Below are 16,540 nucleotides of genomic sequence, written 5' to 3'. Positions count from 1 at the left end.
TAACGATAAACGGAATACTATGAGAATTCAGCATGAAATTTACATTCTATTTCTTAATTCTTTTGTATATTTGTTTATTAATTTGATTGTTTCCTTATTTCTTGTGTGCTTACAGAGATTATCGTATAGTTTGATTATATTATAATTCTTTTAAAGCTTCGCGAAACAAAAATTGTCCTCAGAGGGAGGTTAATCGAATGATATAAAAGTTAAGAATCGAATGTCAGAATGTCATGTAAACGTCAACATACTAACACCATATAGGGTCATTACACGATCTTCCAATAGACACGTGACGAATTCGTCTGATATGGTCTTATTCGTTCGTCTACAAGAAAGATGTTTGACACTGACAACAAATTGTAAGTTCATGAAAAAAAAACTCGAAAACTGTAAAAAAAAAAAAAAACAACAAAAAAAGCAAAAAAAAACCAAAACAACAACGTTGAAACAAACAAAAAATAACACAGCGTAGCAAAGCTGATGATGTCATTTTCTCTTATCAGTCAACTTTTAGATGACGAATTACTCGACCTTTAGTTAAAACGGGAAATTACCCAGTGAATTCGTATTTATGAAATGTTAATTCTAAAAGTGATAATTAGTACAAGTGTTTGGAATGTGTAAAGTAACATGATAACGGAAATTGTTCTTCAGGAGAGGATGTTCTCTCAAATAGCTTAAACTATACTAAATATTGTAAGTGGTAAGTATGCCGTTTTAAACTATTACCACGTGCACAGATCAACGACCAACACCATTTGTTATATGTATAACCACGTTATAGATTCAACTTGTTTTAAGAGCAACAAAATGAGTAATTCGGATCCCAATTTAAAAATCAAAAAATGAAATTCACCACCCGCCCTCCAAAAAAAATCAAACATACCCCACAACAACACAACAAAACGTGAAATAAAACAAAAAGATTATGACGTCATAACATACAATACCTTTATTTAAGTTGTATACTGATAGATGTTTTAGTCTAAAAGAAAAGATAATAAATGTACTCGAGTTTATTTCTGAAATTAATTTGAATTATCTTTTAGCTACTACGAGTACTTTGTTTCATATCTCTTTGTTCTTTTTTTAGTTCACACCTTATGAGTCAAGCCTTTTACTAACTGACGTTATACTTTGTTCTGATGAAGTTATGTTACAAATCTGTCCCAGATAAGAAGCGGCTTGAGCGCTTACAGACATATTTAACCCTACCGTGTTTATGAAGCTTCTGTTCCAAGTCATGAGTCTAAATTTGAATAGTTAAGTGTCAGATTAATTTTTCATGTCGGTGGTTTTTTTTTTTCATCTATCTATAACACATGCATAAGGTATGAATTATGTTAACTGTTGAAGGCCGAACGATGACCTTCTGTAGTTTACTACGTCTACGTCATTTCGTATCTGTTTGTTTTAGGTAATCAAACCACAACACCTTTTTTCATAATTCTCTTTTCTGTACATATATGTGTACATGTACCTTTGACATTGCACACAAGATGGTGGTAACTATTATTGTTTGTCTTTTTGTATTCATGATTTTGCTATAAAAGGTGTGTTTGGAAATACAGTGGACAAATATAAACAAAACTACCATGATCCATGGTAAATTCAAAAATCAAGGAGACCTGAAAAAAATCAAACGTTGCACTATATCAACCGACGTAACAGATGAAAAACTGTGTTCTATTTTCGTGGCCGTTATAATGTTGTAAGGGGGCATTATATTCATAGAAAGGATATTAGATCAGTATTGATTTAATTGTGTCATTCTCGAATAACTCAGATTTCAACTATTGAGACAAAGTGAGTTTGTTTTTTTTTTAATAAAAAAACACAAATCAGAGTCGTGAATGGTTTTTTTGTAAATATTTATAATTAAGTACATTAATGTATGTTTCTACTATATTTAAAATAAACACATATATACTGAACTTCTTTCAATTCTGTCATCATTCCTTAAACCTAAATCTTTTTTAAATCGTTTTTCTATAAGTTCATGATGTCGATTTGTTTGTTACAACACGATAGGTGATACAGAAGAAATAAATACCTCCGAGCACCTTATGGAATAATTTCATTTTTTTGGGGGGTACATAATTATATTGGAATCAATTTTATTCTTTTAAAACGGTTTAAAATGTCACTTCAAAAATATAATATTAGATTCTGAGATCATTTTTATTCCCTTATTTTAACTATATAAACCAAACATATTTCGTTTTCCTTTTCTATATTATGAAAAATGCTGTGTCACAAGACACTGACTTAACAGCATATTAGTGACATTTGAGGTGAATGCCCTGAAAGGGTAGCTATATACATTTGTACATATATATAGATGTCATTTATGGGATGGTCTGCATTTCAATCATTTGTATAAAATAATTATCCAAAGTTTATAGTTTTTATGTTATTCATCAATAACATTAACTACATATAGTTAGTGCAATAGTGATTACAAGGAAGTGTATCACACTAAAATTAACATCAAATCTTATGTAAGCAGTTAATTTGAATGGAAGGCGTAACCTTTATAAAGTGTGAAACTATTATCCATTCATTCATATATATTATTCTTTCGTTTTTCTTTTTTTATTTAAGGTTCATCATAACAAATGAGCAAATATGGCCGTATTTCCACCTCAAAAACTACTCTGTGTACAGACTTACCTGTGCAGTTTGTAAAGTTTTAAGGCCTGGCGTTAAGTTTAAACATATTTTATCTACTGAAAGTAAAATGGATTGATCATTGGCCTGGCATTCACTAGATATATAAAAGTTAAATGCATTTTGTGTTTGAGAAAGATAAAATCGTTTTTGAAGAAGGTGTAAAAAAAAAAAACCAACAGAATTGCATTTGATACTGTCCACTCAATTACCACCTTTAACTCACATATAAATGTGTAGATATATATTGTCCATACCTATCAAGGAGAATCAATCGAAACCAGTTGTTACTGAGAGGGAGCATCTCAAAGTTGTATCCCAACTTAGTTTATTTTTAGACCTTCTGCAGGAACGAAAAAAATGCCCATTAAAATCAAAAAAATATTTTTTTCTTTCTGATATGCAAAATACATTTAACTTTCATATATCTAGTGGATGCCAGGCTTTAAAACTTTCGAAACTGCACATGTACAGATAAGTCTGTACACCGAGTAGTTTTTGGGGTGAAAAAAGGCCATATTTGTCCATTTGTTATGTTGAACTTTAAAATACAATTGCAAATATCTTCTCTAAATGTTGAGTATCTTTTAGGAACAATATTTTTTAAGTAAATTACCTTGCAATTTGAAAGTCCAGAATTGCTCCACAAATGCTATTTGATTTGTTCAATGATTAAGTGTTTACAACTGTAAAAGGCAAAACCGTAATGTTTACAATTTCAATAATTTATGAGTTTTGGTTAACTACAATTAGACATTAGAATAAGGAAAGCATGATACATTTTGTAAACTCAGGATATCAAAATACATTTGATCGCCTGTTTGGGTAATTCAGGATATTAGTGCACGTAACTACATCTGGCCCGAGAACACAACTATTTCGTAGTGGGTTTCCTTAAGACCATTAACGCAAATTTCAAAAAATGCACCTGTGCTTTCTTAATAATATGTTTAACAGAGTGATGAACTACTTTTGGGGCAAATTTTATCACTACTACAGTAAACTTTGTCAACTCCAACTGAAAATATGAATTATGTTTGACATTCTACTCTTTTCACCTAAAATATATCACTAATTTACTTCAAAATTCATGATAAAATATTTAATGACGTGCCATTTGAAGAATAAAGCATAATAAAAAAATGAAGTTGTATGAAAAGAAATGGCCAGTAATTCCCATCCACAATAGGAACTATACTTAAAGGTTAATTAATGTCAGATTCTTTCGTTTTTCCACAATACCTCCTTTTTGAGGATTGCATTAGAAGATCAAAGAAAAAAATCAAGAGTAAAAGCATGGTTTGTTCATATAGGAATATGTATTGTTTATTGAAAAACCATTTTCTCCAAACAGAGAAAATATGTTATTCAAACAATTAATGGTATCAGTTTCAAGAAACTTTCTGTTTGTATCAGATTTTGTTTTAATAAAGAATAATGTTTTCTTCTTAAAACAGGACATTGGTTTCTGAAAAAAAAATGTACATTCTTAACTGTACAAATATAAGTTAAATGTGGTGTTATGCAGGGTTGTCCTATCAATCATGACTTATACGAGATCACCCCTAGTTTTTGGTGGGGTTCGTGTTGTTTATTCTTTAGTTTTCTATGTTGTGTCATGTGTACTATTGTTTTTCTGTTTGTCTTTTTCATTTTTAGCCATGGCGTTGTCAGTTTGTTTTAGATTTATGAGTTTGACTGTCCCTTTGGTATCTTTCGTCCCTCTTTTATATTGTCAAGGTTACACAACCACTTTAAATTTTACAATATTTTCCGTACTTTTTTTTATTGTTTTTGCTGTGTAAAAAAACTATCAGAAATATTAAGAAATTGTTAGTCTGTTTTCAACTGCACACCGAATAACTGAAAAACATATTGCGAAAAGCGTCAAATTCGCAGAAAGTGTCCACACCACAGTGTAATTCGAATAAATGCGAATTAACTCATTCGTATTAACGAAAACGCATTGTTGTTGTTCATTCGTTTGACGTGTTTTTTCATTTGATTTTGACAATTGATTAAGGACTTTCCGTTTTGAATTTTTCTCGGAGTTCAGAATTTTTTGTGATTTTAAATTTTTCTAATGCGAATTTGCCAATTGAATTCGATTCGAATTAAATGTACGTGTGAATTAAGCATTTAGGTTGATATGAAATAACGTGAAGAGAATGATTGATAAATAATTGCTGTAATACTGTTTATGTTATCTATTGTCTGAAAAATACCAGTCTTCAGTTGAAATTATTTCGACAGGCAAATCAGAATATATATATATTCTTTTTCGACCTCGATTTTGCATTACCACAAACGTAAAAACATAAGTGCTACTCAATTCTGATACTATTGCACATTTTGTTGTATAAACCATTTGTATCGATTGACATTGTAAACCAACACAAATTAAGCATTGATAAAATCGGCATCACAATATCTTACTTTAGCTCCAAGAGATTGTTGGTTTGGTTAAGAACATCTTACATCTTTCTTAACTATTTTTTTCCAAAATCTATTAAATTGCATTGTTTTCCAATGTTTTCTTTTACTTTGTTTAAATATGAGTCAAGCTGTTGTGTTGTAAGAACACACTAATATACATAATGATATTTTAAGATGAAGGACGTTTTCAAAAGTGGAAATAAATTAAGCGGGAAAATGATCCAACCTGTTTTAATACTCTACTATACTATTGATAGTAATATATTGCATGTATTGTATTACATCAGAAACCTGTATACTGATCACGTGGTATTCCTCGGTTATGTTTGGCTATCTCATTGGCATATACTCCATATATAAAAAAATTCAGTGAATAGAACTGTATATTTAATAATTTTTTTATGTTCCGTTATCTTAATATAATCAATAACTCATTTGAATCTCCAATTGACAGCTAGGCAAATGTATTTTAATTTGAGTTTTGATATCAAATTGATAATTAAAATTACTATTATGTAAGTTCATTTGTGTTTGTGTTTAAATTCAATCTGATTTTCTTAAATGTTTAAACATTGTTGATCCTTTTTCTCAGTATCTAATTCTCTATTGAACGAAACGAAGATAAAAAAGCAAGTAGATTCTAAGATGCAAAATGTCTAGATTTTCCACCTACTTCTGGATGTCGTTTAGATTAAAGAATCGAGGAAAAGGGACATTGCAAAATGCCAATCTGAAAACCAAGGAAGTTGATAAAATTACGGTTAACAAGTAGTCTTGCCATATTAAAACACCTTTAGGTAAATCAGTGCACTAAGAAACTTAAATGCTTTTAAAAAGTTAATGTTAATCATCATGCTTATTGAATCTACATGTACATTTATTTCAATTTCAACGGGCAACAACAGAGGTATGATCTATCATTAGGGCTGAATAAGTGAAAATTCGTAAATAGTTTTCCATTACATTGGGTGGCGATTGTATAAAGTTTCAAATTTAGGGCAATGAAAACAAAATAAATAGAAAACTAGTGCCACATATAACTTAGGCAATCAATTTCATGTGAACATAAAAGTAGCATCGACCCAGTGGTCGTAAAATAAAAATTCATTGAAGATATCAGAACCGCTTAGGTCAGGTTACTTGAGGTGTTAATTGGATTTGTATTACACACACTTTTGTTTTTTGTGTAGTTTTTTTTATTTTATTTTAAGCATTTCCGTGTGGACATAGTTTTGCCTGTTTTTTTCTTCGACACAGATTTATTATTTCGCTTTGGTGTCTTCATTATGTGTTTGAAAAGACTTTAAAAAGTTTAAATCAAAATATGCATTCAACTTCACACTGTTTAGTACCTTTTTGTATAACAAAAAAGATGCATTGTGTGTTTTACAACCCAATGATAAATTATTGTATTCAACTGGGGTTATTTTTGTATATGCACTCATTTTAAAGTGTTATGGTTGTTTGCAAGCCTCATGTGATATTTTTCTATATTTAGAATGGACAAAAATGTAATTTTATTTTTATTTCACATTCACAACTACAAGGGTAATAAAATAATAAATTAATTGCATAAGAAATTGTTATCCAAATTAATATAAGAATGCTGGTATAAACAGTCTTAATTTTCTTATCTCACAATAACATAATGTATAAATTAGTCAAAGGGAGACAATTTTATATTTACAGGGAGACAACTGTATGTTAACAGAGTGCAATTTATCATTCATGAGACCACAACAGACGACTCTTCATCATGAGACAATTTCATGTGAGGTATATATCAAAATATATTAGCACTAAAAGTTTATAATAGTTTATATATACACAAAGTGCACCAATGATAATACAACATCACAAGAGACAGTGGTTATATATGATGGTTTTTTTTTTACTTTTTTCTTACACATACAAGTCTTACTAAGTAGGACAAAAATAAGAAAACTTGACCGAGTGATATTTCTATACAGTATCACTCTCCTATCACATGTTTGACCCTGATAAACACGTTGCTAAGCATAGCTATACCCTACCATGCCAGCCTTCAAGACATAACTTCAGTGGCGGATCCAGAATAGGACATAGAGTGCGTACTCTTTTTGATTGTTAAAAAAATAATATCTCATGTTTGATATGATTGCTAAGCTAGCTATTGTCTAAACTTTTTCATCACGCTTCGCTTGGCATTTTCCAATAATTTTCAGGAATAACGAACCTCCTTTAAATAATCTTGGATCCGCCCCTGAACTCTATACAATAACAAGAGAGCATGCGTACTTACAAGCAAATGTAAACGCATATTATTCACTTGTTATACTGTTCGACTTTTCTCTGTAGTAAAGAGTTGGTCTTGATGACTTAAATGGGAAAAATAAAGAGTCATAAGAATCGTTGACAAAACTTGTTGTTGTTCTTGTACTGTCTGATCTTTCGCTCCTTCCGCTATAGCTACTCCTTCCACTTCCGGTACTTGGAATCGAACCTGATGCCGACAATGATCGTAATGCTTTCTCTTGTTCTGGAACCTTACAGCAACACAAAATTAGCCATTGGTCTCGTACACGTTTCTTTCGTAAGACAAAAAGGATGAATATAAAAAATCCTTGTAATGAATTAAGGATAGTAAAGGCATACTGAAATGGAAGTCGAGCGTCTGATATTGCTAGATAACCAAGAAACCATGTCAGTCCTGAAACAAACAAAATATTTATTTTAGAAAAATGACAAAAACTATAAGTCAGATTGCAAAGCATTTTTATATGCAAAAAAAAATATTTCAGTTAAGTTTAATTATATATTTTCTCTAGTATCTAGCTTAATAATAAAAGTTAAATACATTTTAAGATGATGGTTTTGTGTAACTGAAGCATAATTATATGCACTGCTACATGTTTTCGTCTTATTTTACTCAACTTACTCAATAAAGAACCAGAAATGAATTGCAGAATAAACGCTTTATTTTATATGATAAGATGATATTCAAATAAACACATACCGAGTAAAACAAAACTTGTAATAGCAGCCTGCAAATTGGCCATTGCCATTTTTGATTTCGACTGGTTGGTCCGTAAACCAGTTGGTCTTCTACATATACTAATGACTGTTACCACAAATACAGTCAGGTTACATAGTATAATCAATCCAACAGGAATGGCAAATGAGTAATAGAAAGCTGTTAGAGACATCCAGCAACTAAAAAAGAACAAAAAAAGAATGAGTATGTATATTGTTAAGATCATTAAAAACTAAAGAAAGAAACATTTTGACACACGTATTTTTACATATTATCTTAAAATTTAACATGTGTTATATCTACCATATACTACATTTATTCCTGTTGTTTTGCATCTGCAAGGACTAACTGTTTTTTTCTCATATTTGTGAACTCTGGCTTTTTGGAGATGAAAATATTATATATTTTTGCTCATTTTATGACTATCAAAATTAAAATTAAACTAACAACCCTTTTGAAATGAAGTCATATATTTGTTGTTTTACATATATCTTTTCTATTAATAACTCTGTGATACATTTCTTATAAAAGCTTTTTACGGTTTGCATTAATCCCAACAATAAAAATCCGCATTTTAGCACTCTGACTAGTGAATATATATTGTTTTCTTAGACCATTTTGGAGAATTCTTGTACTATCAGTAAAAGCTTCGACGACAATAACACCTGTACAGCGGATGGTCATTGTTGTGTTATCAGTGTTCTCTACTGCAACCAAGATCTTGAATAAAAACATGGACCTCCCAAAACAGAACAATGGTACTTACTATCTACTTCCACCAGAGTATAGAGTGTAGTCTATACTTAATACAGTTACTACTGGAACTAATGGTAGACCTGTAAAGAAAATAATAAAGCACTTGATATATTTCAACTTATAGAGTATTCAACTGGCTATGAAACATAGTTATATATCATTTTTAATATTTACATAACTGTATAATATCTTAGTTTTTCCTTTAATTAAAAATGCTTTTAATTATATTATAAAAGTCACAAAAAAGCAGATATTTTACCTTTTCAGTTTACAATTACAATATACTGTATTAAGAAACACTAAGACACATATTTGTATTTGTTACAAGAGGCAAACTACATATATAGTCATAGTTATGATTATGACAAAACAATGTTAACATAAAATCATATAATTTAGAGTATATTTACTATATTTTAACTAATTTCTTAATAAACAGTTCTTAAGAACTTTGATAAAGACAAATGAAAGCAGTTAAAAGAAGTTGTTTACCATACAGTGTGATATAATCTAATGAACTAGCCAGATCAACCTACCCCATGCTACCAGGACTGTCTTTAGTCTATATCTAGTGACATAAGTTCCGAGAACTTTCACAAATGTCAGGTACTGCAAAAATGCCTCCATTAACATCCACATAAAAGACGATAAGATAAAGTAATGCAGTAAGACGGCAACAACAATACAGCCATAGAAACTATGGGTCTGTCGAATACCAGTTAGAAAAACAACCCAAGAACACAACATCGAAAGGGCCAAGTTAAATAATGTCTGTTGCGCACGTCCTCGTCGTAATTTCCTGTAAGTATTTAAATACAATTATGTATGTTAATATGAATGTAATGTAACATGTCTTTATGTTCACAGCTAGATAGAAGAAGTACACACTTTAAGAAAGCAAACTGCAGCTGGAAAAACTTGCTATTATTGGTAATTGAAAGATACGAAATGACTGAAAATGACACATTGTAAATTTGTTCTCCGATGGGCTTTTCTTGAATTTTACTTTGTTAGGAATGCTTAAACCCAAACAATTGAGAGCAAAGGATATACAGTGGTTAACAGTTGTAGTCAATAATGTTACAGTTGCATTTAAGGACCCCTTATTATCCGATTTTTATCTAAAATGATATGTAAATCAGAAATGAGAGAGAATGAAGATACATAATTAACATACCTGAAAAAGGCGTATGAGATGATGGTAAGTGACAGTCCTAAGATAGACAAACTTAAACCAATCAGTGAAATTATACTGAGAGATATCTCATGATGTTCTGGAATAGGCTCTGCTTGACCATAAAAGTCCTGGAATATTAATAACAAAAATTACTGGTGATACACGTTCATATACTAGATGGTTTTCTTGATTTTTCTGACTATTGATTATGATAACATCCTCATTTTGTTCTAGTATATGGTAAATAGTACATGTACTTGATAAAGGTTTTCTTACATTTGATAAATTTTCTATATTAACTAAATAGTAGTATTTTAACTTTTATTAAAGATTAAAATTGTCCTTAAACTTACAATCAGAACTGCGAAATTGGTCAAATGATTACAATGACATATATCTCTCCCATTTACAGTTCCATTATACACACATCCTTTGGCTGACCATCCTCCACGGTTGTTATTCAATGTAAAATCCCAGTGGGCACATGTCTTTTCTTTTCCCTTAACGTCCTGAAATACATATATATTGATCAAAATTAAATCATTTTTTTTTAAACAAACTATTATAGACATACAAACATTTAACCAAGTTTTTTTTTCATGACGTGTTTATTGAAATACACAATTAGCAGATTATAAAATTAAGGACAGTTTACTTCTACAGTTTCTAAAAGAGTTCATCAAACATATATTCTGAAAGTGCATAGTAACAATAATTAATTTGCTTTCTCAGTTTTGTCTATCAGGAAAATTATACCACATTCAACCCAACACGTATCTTAAAATTGTGTAACAATACACTTTAAGAGACAGACTGATGCCACTTGTATAAAATAAGTACAAGTTTATCCCGACATGCAGTTAAAACTTTATGAACTAAACTGACGTATGTTACAGGTGTATTATCGGTGGAGATAATAATACATAAAAAAATGGTCACAGGAATCACCAATGATATATCAGCCATTATATCAAACCACAGAAACACGGACCACTCGGGATATCGTACAAACAAAGACAACGAAAAACATATGGTCCATGTGTAGCTGAGTATAGAAATGAAATTGAGAATGGAAGTCGGGAATGTGTCAATGACAACAACTTAATCAAAGAGCAAATAACATAATGAATATAAATTACCCATTAAGCAATTCTAAATGTAATACAGTACCAGGAAGAACCCACCAAAAAAGTTACTATTATATTAGATAGATGAATTCCATCTGTGTTGTACTACCATGTCGACATTCAGATAAGACACTTCTTCAAACCGTGTTCCATACATTTTTGTATTAGTTTAAGTTCATCTGAATAGATCTTCATTGAATGAATGATGTAAGTAATTTTCTAGGGAAGAATGTAAGTTACTACCTGTCGTGTGGCAAGTTGGCAAAAGGAATTTGACGACAGCCACATCAGTTTATCGATGTTAAAAACTCGTTAATTGATTTAAAAGAGAAAAAAATCCAGGTACTAGTAACAAACTCAAACTAATCGTATTGATCGGGCTTCTCTTCGATTCTTTTTGTTTCTAGATTTATTAATAATAAAATATGTTTTAGGTCGGTACATTGACTAAACAACAAATTTTGGAAAATCGTCAAAACATTCAATCACACCAAAGGTGGAGTCAGAACACACAGGTTAAAGTAGACTTAAGAAATCATTGCAAACAAGAATCGAAAAAGCAACAAAGATAAAACCACCAGTGTACACAACACTACGTATACACATATGACGGAGCAACACGAACCGCAATGATGCAATACCAATGTTTTAAAGCTGACCATGCTATGCAACATACAGTATTGTAAATAAAACTTTAAAGCATTACCTTAAGAGGTTTGAAGATGGCTTTCACGTGGTTCTTCAGATTTTCAATTTTCTTTCCACCAATACTAGCTGATATAACAAAGGAATTCAAAGTTCCACTGTCATCAACAAACTGTGCTTCTCGGTTTTGTTCGAGGTTTATTTGTGCTTCTGTCATTGTTTGGAACAAACGGCCATGTCTGTACACCATCATATACAAACGGGATTCCTGTTCTAAAATTCACAAAATCAAAATATGTTTTTATTTATCAGTTTCCTATTTACAGATAAACTCACAATAATGCATGTTAAAATACAATTTCTCAAATGGGGAATGAACATTTATACACTATTTACTTGTTATAAGTGCTTGGAGTGAAGATAAAAAAAAATGTAACGTCATACCAAACCACTTTAGTCGCGATACAGATATGCATTGGGATTGAAACAGTCATAAAAATTTATCAAAGATCATACCAGCTTTATGGTTGTGTACGCCACACTCGCGTTTCTTTTACAAAAGAGACACTCGATTTAAAACTATAACAGTTATGTTATAGAAATATAAAATCCTTTAATCTATTTCCACATCCTTTAAAAAATATGTTTATATGCTTGATACATAAAGGTTTCCTGTAATTTACGATCAACGTTGACATACCTGTCATCACTTCCTCAACAAGTTCAGGTGGTAATTCAATGGCGGCATTTATATTTTCAAAATACACTTGAGATCTGTTATACAATGTTATGATTTGACTTTCGTCGAATTCTTTTTTCTTTTGATCTTCTCTTGCAGCTAATCCAATTATAGGAAGGCTCTGATACTTTAAATCCCAAACTTCTAAAGCAACATTAGGAGTAACTATTCTAAATTGTCCGTACACATCAAGATCCATTTTTCCAGCCACCTTTTCCAAACTCTTTATAATACTGAATAATATAAAACACTTTATTTGCAAGTAAAAGTTTGCAGAATAGTTGTATTTATAAACATTTTGTGTTAGGTGTTTAAATTACCAAGTATTTCAAATGGCAGGAAACGTCAACTTTTGAACATACGAAAAGCGTGTTTGCAATGCTTTCTATGCGACTTTTATACAAGTTAGAGGTGTAGCTATAAAACCAGGTTATTTTTTCTTTTCATGAATGATGTCAAATATAGGTAACGGTAGTATACCGCTGTTCAAACGTCATATACATCTTTAATCCGATAACAGTTCTAAGAACCCAAAAGTAGTATCGAATGAAATGTACCATCTTTTTTCAAAATAGTTCTTGTTTGAAACATGCTTCTTAGACGACATTTAGTAGTTTTTATTTTTTATTTTTTCAGCATTTTATATGTTTTAATGTAAATTATCAGAACGGATTTAAACAACACCAACAGTTTAACACCTGAACGATCTTAACTGTATCCTGTGTTTTCTTTTTGCTGTAATGAACCTTTCATCCAATATCATCTTATTATTACAAATAGGAATTCATACCTGTTGGCTTTCGTTGATTTCTTGACCTCATCATCGTCAATATCTAGAAGTCTATCCACAGTCTTGACAATGTTTTCACTTGTCTGAAATTATATGAGTTGTTGTATTTCCAATTTATTACACAGAGCATTTATGTGAGTATTGTAACATTTAATTCTTGAAATGTGAGAATAGAAAAGGAAATCACGAACAAATTAATTTTATAATGTTTATTTCTTAGAAAGCAAAATGAAATTATTGAAACGGAAATATTGTTTGTTTGTTACGGAAATATAAAAATGTAGAAAATGTGATCACCAATGATTTTTCTTTTATATTATAATGAGAACAATATTTTACAGACCTTGTTGGCAGAAAGAGTTTGTACCGAAGTATCCCATTTATTTGATAAAAAAGAAAGGCACAGTCAATAGAAAGAAAAAAATCTAAAGGATAAAATCTTTACGTGCAAAATGATACAATAAGCATACAAAATACAGATGAAACTTGTTCAATTTCATATTAGTTGAATTATGTGCTGTTATTCGAAATATTTTCAATACAATAATTTCTTGCAAACCAAAAAGATATCGGAGTTATCTCCCCTCACAAATCAAAATGTCAAAATGTCAAAAACATTTTAAAATAATTTGTTACAAACAATAGTTTCATATTTTGATTAAATAATTTGATTGACTTTCCTTTTATAAAAAATCTACATTTGAATTAAACTGCTGTATATAAGAACTGAGTTTAGTGTCTGCATTGAACTCAAGAGATCTATCGCAATACAAGATGGCTGAATATGCCCCCAATATAAAAAGGTCAACGAAAGCAAAGTATAGATTTACCATTTGTGTAGCTTGTGATACTTCTGAAGTTTTGTCCACTATTTCAGCTATGTAGTCGATATACTCAGCGGTGATTTCTTGTGCATTTTCTATTATCTCTGCCGTTTCTTCCATTACTGTTTCAGCATTGTTATCTTCAACGTCAACCTTTAAAATTAGAAATTATTAGAAATTAAAGTTCAAACAAAACAATGCAAAATCAGACAAAGCTACCCTTAGGTGTATGGTATTTTTAAATTACCTTTATGGTTACGTTTCTCCTAAAGTATTGAACCATCTACATGTATACATCCTTAGCTTTGAAATGTATGGGATTGAGCGTTCCTTCTCAATTTAGAGAGAGAACGTTTCAGACGTACCAAATAGATTACATAGTCTTATCATTTTAAAAAGAAATTAATGCTTAAAAACACAGTTACAAATATATTATGGCAGCTTCAAAATAACATTAACGTAATTTCCTGATAAACATTCAAAAGTAAAATCACAAAAATACTGAACTCTGAGGTATATACAAAAAGGAAAGTCCCAAAAATATTGTTGATAAAGCACAATATACAGTAAAACCAAAAGGAAAAAATACTAAATTCACTCCTGTTGGAACACAACTATTCTGAATATTGTAACTAAAAATCATTTCCTTGATATTTACTCTTGAACGTATTATTCTGTATATGTATCATACCTCTGCTAGCTCTTTTAGTCTCCTTTCCCTACTTATATGACCCATTACAGTGGCATCGTCTTGTTCTTCTGAGGAGGAATCTGTGTTCTCACTATCATCATCTCCATTATTGTTGCATGTTTTAAAAACTCGAACGTCGGTCCAATGGGCCCCTGTTTCGAAATCTCCGTCACATTTCGCCCTTCCTGCAACTTCTCCTTCTGAAAAGTATATTAGCTTAATATGTATTGTAACTGTTGTCGGTAGATTTACATTTTATCATTAAGATGAAAGTATTAGAAACTTACTGTGTAAAAGAATAGTGCACAAAATTAAATATCCCCTCACAGAGAGTACCATTTTGAAACAAACACCGGTGTATGCCAAGGATTTTTCTTTAAACTAACACGTGAGTAAGCAGGTCCTTAGGATGTAGTGACATAATGATGTTTCTGCAGTTACTGGCAATACATCAAGTAGCTAATGTATTTTACTTTATACACCTTATTAGGATTATTTATATCGAATTAATTAATGAGCTGATTAAGGATATATTTGTAAATGTATGGTATCATTTTGCTTTCACTTATGTTTTTGATTGACCGCTTGCTATATTTTACCCTTTATTAGTTACCATTTACTTCATGTTCGCATGTTGAATAATATACTTCACTGTTTTAAACTTTTAAATGTAACATAAAACATCAATTTTAAACATTATATCTACAAATAGGTCTAAAGTATCCGGTAAATGAACAGTGTCCATGCTCTAGGGTAAACATTGTTAACAGATAAAAGATAAATAGTGTTACTAACCACATGTTTCTATACTTGTGACTTCTAATCCTGTTGCTGAGCTAGGAAAGGTGGCAACTAGTGACGTTTCTTTGTCCTTCAATTGGTCCATGGGACATGCAACTAATTTGGAATAAATTATGGAAATACAAGTTAAGTTTAATCACAGTTAGTTAAAATATTATGAAAAGAATTACTGACTTGTAATCCTGTTGCTGAGCTTAGAAAGGTAGCCACTAGTGAAGTTTCTTTTTCTTTAAATTAGTCCATAGGACAAGCAACTTAATTGAAATAAATTATGATAATTCGCTATAAACTAATTCAAGACAGTGGAAATGATATTAAAAAAGAATTACCGACTGATCTTTTTAAACTCGTGTTTATTAAGTTTATATTTGGTTGAACAAGTGTAATATGAAACACAAAATTTACACACCTGTGCTGTAGAAGTTTAATGACCTGACTAGATGAATTGGTGTTCTTCCTGGAAGGGACAGCATAAATGACGTGTTCTGTAAATTCTCCCTCAGTTCTCTTCTCAACAGTAGATTAATTGATCTTTCTGTTGCCATTGTATAGGTTGTGGACATGGTAACATGTGTGTAAAATTTCAGCCTTTGTGGCTTCCCACTATAAAAAAAAATATCATGCTTTATTTCAGAGTGGGTCTATTTAAAGACAAAAATGGATGGGCTACTGTCTTTTATTGTATCGGGTTAAATGAAACTATAAAATAATGAGACGTGATAAGTTGCCCATGAGACTATCTACTATAATTCAAATAATGTAGATCTAAGCAATTAAAGGTCACCGTTCGACTTTCAAATATTAGAAAATAACACATATTTCACAGTCAGCTATAAGAAGAATCATGAAAAATTGAAAGAATTAAAAC

At 30.6% G+C, this 16,540-nt stretch overlaps 1 protein-coding gene across 1 annotated transcript in view; it reads right to left on the bottom strand.

The window, feature by feature from the left end:
• Positions 1–6,619: 6,619 nt before the first annotated feature.
• LOC139489999 (uncharacterized) overlaps positions 6,620–16,540 on the bottom strand; it is a 33,614-nt gene continuing 23,693 nt past the window's right edge. Inside the window, exons 11-23 of the mRNA XM_071276854.1 lie at positions 16,082–16,275; positions 15,667–15,768; positions 14,872–15,071; positions 14,187–14,333; positions 13,357–13,439; positions 12,528–12,799; positions 11,889–12,100; positions 10,409–10,564; positions 10,056–10,183; positions 9,415–9,677; positions 8,889–8,958; positions 8,105–8,301; positions 6,620–7,798 (exon numbers count right to left, since the gene is read on the bottom strand). Coding sequence (XP_071132955.1) covers positions 7,410–7,798; positions 8,105–8,301; positions 8,889–8,958; positions 9,415–9,677; positions 10,056–10,183; positions 10,409–10,564; positions 11,889–12,100; positions 12,528–12,799; positions 13,357–13,439; positions 14,187–14,333; positions 14,872–15,071; positions 15,667–15,768; positions 16,082–16,275 — 2,413 coding nt within the window. The 3' untranslated portion in view covers positions 6,620–7,409. The remainder of the gene's footprint in view (positions 7,799–8,104; positions 8,302–8,888; positions 8,959–9,414; positions 9,678–10,055; positions 10,184–10,408; positions 10,565–11,888; positions 12,101–12,527; positions 12,800–13,356; positions 13,440–14,186; positions 14,334–14,871; positions 15,072–15,666; positions 15,769–16,081; positions 16,276–16,540) is intronic.

Source organism: Mytilus edulis, chromosome 1 (genome assembly GCF_963676685.1).
Source record: "Mytilus edulis chromosome 1, xbMytEdul2.2, whole genome shotgun sequence".
Classification (NCBI taxonomy): domain Eukaryota; kingdom Metazoa; phylum Mollusca; class Bivalvia; order Mytilida; family Mytilidae; genus Mytilus; species Mytilus edulis.
The sequence above is the reverse complement of the archived record's forward strand: the minus strand, read 5'-3'. Positions and strand labels throughout refer to the sequence as shown.